Source organism: Solanum tuberosum, unplaced genomic scaffold, assembly GCF_000226075.1.
Source record: "Solanum tuberosum cultivar DM 1-3 516 R44 unplaced genomic scaffold, SolTub_3.0 scf00079, whole genome shotgun sequence".
Taxonomy (NCBI): domain Eukaryota; kingdom Viridiplantae; phylum Streptophyta; class Magnoliopsida; order Solanales; family Solanaceae; genus Solanum; species Solanum tuberosum.
The window spans coordinates 1,046,598-1,055,512 of NW_006239004.1; the positions used below are offsets into that span (position 1 = coordinate 1,046,598).

At 35.7% G+C, this 8,915-nt stretch overlaps 1 protein-coding gene across 4 annotated transcripts; it reads left to right on the forward strand.

The window, feature by feature from the left end:
* The first annotated feature begins 4,297 nt into the window (after positions 1-4,297).
* Positions 4,298-8,466, forward strand: LOC102595100 (uncharacterized). 4 transcript variants are annotated; one of them, XM_006346501.2, is made up of 11 exons: positions 4,298-4,566; positions 4,645-4,689; positions 4,774-4,825; positions 4,913-4,986; positions 5,067-5,197; positions 5,377-5,500; positions 5,792-6,282; positions 6,405-7,169; positions 7,431-7,547; positions 7,944-8,011; positions 8,082-8,466. In XM_006346501.2, the coding sequence occupies exons 1-11, from the start codon at positions 4,542-4,544 to the stop codon at positions 8,179-8,181; spliced, it is 1,992 nt and encodes a 663-aa protein (XP_006346563.1). In that variant the 5' UTR covers positions 4,298-4,541; the 3' UTR covers positions 8,182-8,466. The 4 variants fall into 4 exon arrangements, with proteins under 4 accessions (XP_006346563.1, XP_015163828.1, XP_015163829.1 ...); XM_015308342.1 differs by having other exon boundaries at positions 6,408-7,169; XM_015308343.1 differs by lacking the exons at positions 4,298-4,566; positions 4,913-4,986 and having other exon boundaries at positions 4,674-4,689.
* Positions 8,467-8,915: the final 449 nt, after the last annotated feature.

An 8,915-nucleotide genomic window follows, 5' to 3' on the forward strand; every position in this document is an offset into this window, starting at 1 on the left:
GTTGGGTCTTGCTTGCTGATAGTTTAATCGTAGTTTAATTGTGATTTCGTTTAGTAGTTGTGGATGAATTTAATGAATTTCTACTTGCAAATACAAGTTTATTTATGTGTTTTTGGCTTGCTCAAGAGAGAGATCGTAAAACTAAAACTACTAAATTGATGGCCGGTGGGAGTGGGTCGACATAAGGTTCAGCTCGAGAGAGTGAATCCTAGTCTCATTCCCACACACTCAGCTCGAGAGAGTGAGTGGATTAAGGCGTAGTCTTGTCTTCATGCGGCAAGTGGGTGTCCGAGAGGAACGCATTTGAAACGGGGTAAGTTCCTCGAGAGAGAGCTTATCCCCCTTAAAGTTTAGCCTAGTCACAATTACTCTATGAATCTTCTATCGAAAGCATGTACCCAATAATCTAGCTTAACCCGTAATCCCATCACATCCCAAGGATCCCCTCTTATTACTTAGAAACCCTTGTTTATTTTGTTGTTTTTACCTTACTTGTGACAAAACCCCATTGTTAATTGACACTCTTATGTCCCCCTTTAATTTACAATATTTTAATCGTTAATGTCTTTAGCTACGACTAGTTAAAACTAAATTTTATTTTTCTATTAATTCTCAAAACCACTCCCTTGGGACTCGACCCCAACCCTTAGTTGGGTTACTAAACTATTGTACTATCGTAGACACTTGCATCGGAAGTTGTGTCTTGATTACGCAAACATCAGAGAGCTTCCATACAATATCCTCTTGAGTCTTAAGCATATTTCTTACGGAATAGTCATAATTCTTTTACTTAACTTATCTTTCATTGAAGGCACATCAAATAGCCAATCCAAGATAAGTTTCTTTAGAATAACTCCTAAAACTTGATTCAAAGTTAGTTGAGAAAACCTTTCAACTCTAAGAATCCTTATGTGAGAAAAAATCCTTTCACATGGATGTGAGTAGTATGTGAGAAATTCTTTCACAACAACATTTATGCTTCACCCTCAAAGCAATCTTAAATTTTTTTCATCACTTACATAAAAAATATGCATATCTTCATAAACTTATCTTTCATAGTTCAAAATCCACATTATATCATCTTAGCTTAGAAAACATGGGTTATGCATGGGTTCGTGGAGATTCATCTTAAAAACATGGAATTATTCCAATTCATGCATAATAGTTTATAAAACAATCAATTGAATCACCATTGAAAAGAACCCATGACATGGAAGAAAATCCTAACTTCAATTGGAGATTTCTAACTTGTAAATTGGAGAATTTAGGAATCCTATGGAGGAAAGAGCTCCATAGGTCAACACTATCATACCTTGGAGTTTAAATCCCTTAAGCAATTGGTGAATTAGAGACTTGATCTGTAAACCCTAACTTGACTTCTTCTTCTTCCTTAGAGAGAGAAATATTTATGGAGGATGAACTTGTTCTTCTTTTGAGAAATTGATAGAATGAATTGAATTGGGTGATTTGGGGGGTGAAAATCCTTATATAGGGCTTTGGGTAGAAGGTAAAACGACGTAGTACTGAAATAAAATAATTAGGAAAAGACTCAAAAACCCCTAACTTAAAGATGACACATTGACTCCACAGAGGCCTTCACGTCCCGTCTAGAGTACCACAGCCCGTCTAACAGGTTGTGAATAAGCTCTGCTTGACAAGCTCCATTGTACCCCCTTCACGGGAGACTTCACGGTCCGTGTGGGGCTTCACGGGCCGTTTAGCCATCTGTGGTCCTTGACCAGTGGCTAAGGGAGAAAACCCCTTCTAAGTGGTGACTTGACGAGCTCTTGAACAGCCCGTCAACCTCAGCATGGGCCGTCTAAGCATCCATGGGAGGGACACTCGTTTGAGCAACCCTACGAACTCTTCATGATCACCCAAACGAATCGTGGTCCCCTACACGGCTCGTCTAGAGGCTCCATGGAGGGTTCCATGGTCCACCTCTAGGTTCTCGACCTGCCCTTCTTTACTCATTTCTATCCTTTCTCTAATCCGAGGTGTTTCATAAAGGAACCCATGGCAATTGAATAAAACCCTAGTTTGATTGGGGAATCTACCTTTACAAAATTGTAGAATTTAGGAACCCTATGGAGGAAAGAGCTCTATAGGTGAAGACTATCATATCTTGATGCCAAAAGCTTGCAATTAATGATTGATTTGGAGACTTGATCTTGAAACCCTGGACTTCTTCTTCTTCCTTAGAGAGAGTAATATTTGAGAGGATGAACTTGGTCAACTTTTGGAATTTTAAGAGAATGAATTGAATTGGGTGATTTGGGGGTTTAAAATCATTATATAGGGCTTAGGGTAGAGGGTAAAATGACATAGTATTGGGTTAAAACAATTATGAAAAGACCCAAAGCCCCTTCTAAAATAACGGTCGGACCCCATCGACGGTTAGACCCACGGTCTGTAGGTCCAACTATGGACCGTTTGAGTCGGCCGTCGATGGTTTCAGAAATTTGTTTCTGGGCCTTCGAATGATGGGACCCATGTATGGCCCGTCGGTCAACCTACGGTCCATACATGGCCACCGTAAGTCCCACTTTTGGCCCTCAAAATTACACTAAGTCTGTGACTCACCTACGAGACCTACCTACGACTCGTACATTGAATGACAGACCGTCTTGGTGAACCGTAAAAAAGTACTGGGACTAGACATTTTCTGCACTTTTGATCTTGCAAACCACGGTTCCACTACGGTCCGTGATCCAACCTATGGACCGTCGGAACTGGCACCAAATCTTTAGAAATTGCAATTTTTTACTTCTTTTCAAATCCAAGGTGTTACAGGAATAATAAGGTACACTAATCTTGCACCGTATCTTAGTAAGTTGTTACAAATACTTGAAGTGATTCACACTTGCGGTACGTCAAATTTTAAAGAAAAGGAAAAAAATAATGACAAAGAGGTAGAAGATGGAGACGAAGAAGGACATAAAAGAAAAAAAGATGTAAAAGAAGGAGGAGGAGGACGAAGACGAGGAAGACACAGAAGAAAACGGACGAAGAAGAAGAAGAAAGAAAGAAATATTGATTGGCCATTTTTTATGAAAAAAATAGAGAAAATAGTCAAATGATCCCCCAACCTATTATCATATTTTTTACTACACACTTATACTCTATGAGATTCCTATTACCCCACCCCCTTGAACTACTTTAAATTGTAATAAATAACCCCTTAAGAGGTGAGTTGGCATAAAGAGGGTATTTCACTTTCTTTGAGAAAGTGAGTTACCCATTTTTTTCTTTTTATTTCTCTTTCTTTCCTATTATTTATCTATACAAATATACATCCTCCACCATTATCATTGTTGAAGCTTAATCAATGAAGGTCTGACATAACAATTATCATAATTAATGCATTTTATGAACAAATAATTCTTCAATAAACTTATTTAGAATACATCTAACGTATTAAACTCATTTTTAAAAAGCATGTTCATTAAGTTCTTCTCTTTTCAAGCCACTGACTCAAGAGCAACAACAACAACAAAGAAAAGTAATTTTGAACTTATTAGAAGGAACTAAAACGAAAATAATTTTTTCTACATTTTCTAAAGAAGGATCCTCTATTTTATCCTAAAAACCCATTAAGAATCAAAAGAAAAAAACTCAGATTAATAAATTATTCATGAAAAAATTAGAGAGAAAAGAATTTTTCAAATTGATGTTACGAGATTTTTTTTTTTTGCCTACTAAAAGGTTTATGTACAAGAGGGGGTGGGGGTGGGGGTGGGAGATGTAAGGTCGTTGCCATTTTTGGATTTGTTCAAAGCTTTGTTGAGTTGTAGGAATAGTGTAAAAATGATGTTATTTTTTATTTAAATTTTGGTTTTGAGGTGTAAGGTCATTGCCATTAGGTTTGATTTTGATTTGTTAGACATATACAAATTTTTTGAGGTAAAAAATGATGTTTTACAATGGTTGTGATTGAAAAACTAATTGAGGAGGAAAGGAAGAAGGAGGAGATTTTTACTTTTTTAAAAAAAGATTAATTGATGAAATACACGTGTCAAGCGTGTGTGCTTCACCACAAGATACTTGATTGGTGATGAAGTTTTAGGGTGGAATTAATTTTACTTTAAAATAGTCCAGTGGTAATAATTGTCATGTAGTATAAGTGTGTAGTTAAAAATTCGATAATAAATTAGAAAATCATTCAACTATTTTCTCAAAAAATATGGTTGAATGACTATTTTAGGTATTTTTTATAAATTCAACCCAAAAAATGATTAAATATTCTGATCTATATCTTGCATAATTTGCCCAACAAAATATCTTTTTGTTTCACACACTCATAGCCTTTGAGGTGTTTAATGGACCCAATCATCTTTCTTAGCTCATCCACATCTGCATTCTGATGACCAACCAAAATTTCTCTTCCATCCAAGACAACACAAGCCATACTTCCAAGGTTACACTCTCACTTACAATCAAACAAAAAAAAAATAAAGAGAAGAAATATCCCCTGAATTATGTAGTACACTGGACTTGAAGGGATAATATTTTTTTTGGTGGAACATATCAAATTCTCCCAAATGCCAGGAACAATCCAAGTTTCAGGTACTAAATGCTTCCCTCTTTTAATATTTGATGAAATGATTTTTTATTTTATTTTTAACTCAGTTTGGTGTTACACAGTGTTTGATTTCAAGAATATTTCATCTTCTTCAATTTGCTTATGGGGTTAGTATTTTCCTCTTTTTCTTTTTTTTAGTGTTGTATATTTACATTTCGAATTGATTTGGAGTTTCATATGCTTTCTTGTAGTTTCCATGGGGAAGCGAGCGTACCAAACGTGGGACAAGGGAGATTTCTCCTTGTAATGATTCAATCACCTCTTTATCTTTATGGTTTCAGCACAAAACATGATTAAATTAATTTGGGAAATTTGATTCTTCTTTTGCAGTCCGTTAACCACATTTCGTGATAATTTGGTTGTTAGACTTGAGGATGTTGAAGGAAATGAGATATCGCGTAAAGGTATATATATATATATATATATATCATATTTGTGCTCCATGTTTGATGCTAATGGTGACAAAAAAGTTTGTATTTGACAGAAGTTGAGACCTTATCAATTGTTGAGAAGGGTTGTTGGGATGATGTTTTCCAACTTGAAGGAGGTCATTATGTCCATATGAAGTTGCAATTCAGTCTAAGTGAAGATGAGCGTAACCTAATCCGTAATGTGGTAATATTATACTGTTCTTTACTAAGTTTTATTAACCTCAAACATGTTCCCACTCTGAGTTACTAAAATGATTTTACAGGTCCTTTAAAAAAAAATTCCTTTTTGCTATGCTTTCAATTTTTATTAGCCTTGACGATTCTATCAGCTTATGTGTAATGATATTTCGATTGATTTGGTAGAGAGAATCTGCTTTGAAGAAGAAACAAGACAAAGTTCCTGTGACAATTGTTAAATACAAAGGAACTGCAGTCCCTATGCGAGATACATTTGCATTGTCGCTGCCCATCACAAGGGAGTTTTCAGGTTTGATCACACATTCTAAGAACTATATTAATGGGAGAAAGACATAGGAACAAATTTAGGACTATGTAATTTTTGGAAAAGATTTTTGGGTGACCTTTTAGTTATTCGATTTTACCTTAGTTTATTATAGTAATTCAAAAGTAGGAGAATTTTATTTAGCGAATTACAGCTTCTACATAGAGAATGTTTAGTAGGTTGATGAGGTCAAAATTTTCTTTTATCTAATGACTTATAACTGAGGAAATTGCTAAGAGTTTTGATAGCAAATCTGCCTGTTTAGAATGGCCACAGATAGAAGTGAAGTAAACTCATCTTCACCTGTGAAAGAAGGGGTTGAAAAACGATATTCTGAACCTGACCGTCCATCAGCTGAGAAGCTTCAGACTCAGCTAATACAGAATGATTCTGCTGCTGTAAAACCTGTTTATGATCAAGATGTACAGTCCATCTTGAAGATGGATGTAACTGGAAAGAAACAGTCTGTGTCCCAACAGAAGATTTTATCTGATCCATCTAATAAATCTGAGGATCAAAGTGGGCGGTCTATGCTGAAGATGGATGTTGCTGTAAAGAAAGAGTCCATATCCCAAAAAAGGAATGTTGATTCTGAGGATCAAGACACTCAGTCAATGTTGAAGATGGGTGTTGCTGCCAAGAAAGAGTCTGTTTCCCAAAAGAATATTGTTGATTTGTCTAATGAACCTGACGATCAAGGTGTATTGGAGAAAACTCCTAGCAGTGTCAGGAAAATGATAAGTGCCTTTGAAACTGGTCTTACTCAGGTACTTCTACTCTCCAGCTTATTATAAGGTGAAATTCGTCATGTTGGACTTCTTAAGCTGATAACCTTATTTCTTTTGTTTACATAAAACTTGGAAAATATTGAACTGATTGCATACATCAGAAGAAGGGGGGAAGATCTCTTACAAGAACTCGAGCATCAAAATCCCAACCAAATTTAGTTGGAATCGGAGGCTCCCTAAAAGATTTGGATTCAGACAACATTTCAAGGCCTAATAAGATGAGTGCACTAAGACTAGAAAGACCTCTTAATACTGTTGACTTGCCAGAGCCTCAAATAAATATTGGCAAAAGAGGACAAAATAGTTCTCCAGAGCAAGATTTTGTTGGTACGGAACAACCCGTGTTCCATGAAGAGTTGAAGCAGTCTAGTGTGCATATTGTCAGATTTAATGAAGCAGGCTCAAGTCAGCAGGAGACCTTTGTATCTGCTAAAAAGGAGTCAAATACTGTTGCTACTTCACCTGTAGATTTGATGAGATTATCCAACCTGGAAACAGCTACTAGTTCCCAAACAACTAGTGTGGCTCATCCAGATGTGCTGAAAGCTAATAATTTAGCTGCTAATCGAGATTCTTTTAATGGTCCTTCAGTTGCAGAGAAACAAAACAGAGAAATTAGATCAGAGACTTTACCAGAAGTACATTTTGAAAAGGCTTCAAATGTGAAACCAAAACTAATAGCATGCCGTGAAGATGAACTTTATGACTCTGAAAATTCTGGTGCATGGATATTTCCGGATAACAAAAAGCGTCTATGTATGACAAGTGCAGGCAAAAACATAGTGCATTTATCAGAAGATTGCCGCATTGGAGTAGATGATCATCAAAGTAATAAGAGACCTTCTATGCAGGAAACTACAGGAAAGGTACACGGTATCCTTGCTGATCTCTTTTAAAGGTTCAATAGTATTCCAGAAGTTAGTCCACTATCCTTAGTGGTAAATTTGATGGAAAACTCATCATGTATATCTTTTTGACCAACAATGTACTACCAAATCCTCATAAAGATCATGTCATCATTGTATCATAAAGTTAACTGCTAGAAAATTTGGTCCTCTAGGAAGATTTTTGTTTCCTTGAACAAGTTTATGCAAAGGTAACTGTTTTTATTGTTTTCATGGAAGCAGCGTAGTTTTTTCCATAGAAGTGACTCCATGACAAAGAAAGGAAGAGAGAAGCCACAAAAGCCAAGAAATCAGTCCAAAAGCTTTGGAGAAAATGGTTCTTCTGGGCCTGTTAGACAGGTCAGACATGCATATTATTTTGATTCATACATTTTGATACTACTTACTTGGATGTCTTCTATCTAACTGTAAACTTAGGGAAGTACAGCCTCCTTAAGTGCTACAATGGTTTGATCAGAATATTTTTGTTTTGCCTCTTTACCTTTAAAATTGAACGATGCATCTCATTTTCTTTATATCTAGGTGCAAAATTTGAAAATTCTACCCTATCCTTTATCTTTGCTTCAGTATTATGTATAAGCTATATTCTTTTGAAGAAAATCATGGATATATAATGCATGGTTCTGACAATCGTAGAACCATCAGAAGTGCATTATCCTCTTTTGCTTTGATCACAAGAGAAGATGAACAGTTTCAAAGGTGAGACTAATACTTGTTATTGTTCATATTTTTCAGGTAATGAACATTGCATTAGTTGTAGGGTTTGGTATATTAGTTCTCCTCACTAGACAAAGAGAAACCAGGTATGTGTTCCCTACAATTGTCTCCTGTTTTCTGGTCTCATTGGTGTAACTGAAAAAATTCACTCAACAGGAAAAATGACAGAAAATCGAAGGATTTTTACTTCACCAGTCCCGATTTCATGGATCAGTTGGCTTCTTCAGAAGAACAATGGAGTGTATTAAAACGGTAGACGGAGATTGATTCATTGCCTTTTCCCAAGACATAGCTAACATTTGGAAATAATGGTCTATCACTCTGTGATAATGATCTAAATATTTATTTTTTGTAACTTTAGCATGTCATTTTGATTAGTCTTTCTCTGTAAATGTAAGACATGCAGCCATTTTGGTTGATGGGTACATTAAATCTTTGCTGTAAATGATTAATGTCTTGTTAGTTAAAATGAAATGAGAATGGAAACTGGAGTAAATTGTAAATGCAAGTTCAAAGCAGGTAAGAACTACCATAAACCAGAGATTTTAAATTCTTAATATTACTCAATTTCACTTTCTAAGAGCTGCATTGGCATAAGGATAAAAAGAATCCAGTTGTTTGGATGTGTTTAATTGTTTATGCATGCAACCATTATATTTGAAATGCTGGATGAAATCGAGCTGCTTTTTTTCTCTCTTTCCTGTCTCCTTCTATGGTTTACACAAACAAATTCCTCGCAAACAAAAAAAGGTGTGGAGAAATGTTAAGAAGCTCCATTAGCTGTAAGAAGAGAGAGATTGAAATATTGTTCCATTGAAGCTGAAGAAGAAGAAAAATGTACAGTGATGATTAACTGCTTCTACTCTACTCATATTTATAGACATCAAAGTAAGTAAAGTCCACCAACTCTTTCTAATCTACCATTAATAACTAACTGACCACTCTAACTAACAGCTAACTAACTGACTAACTAATACATGACAACCTGTT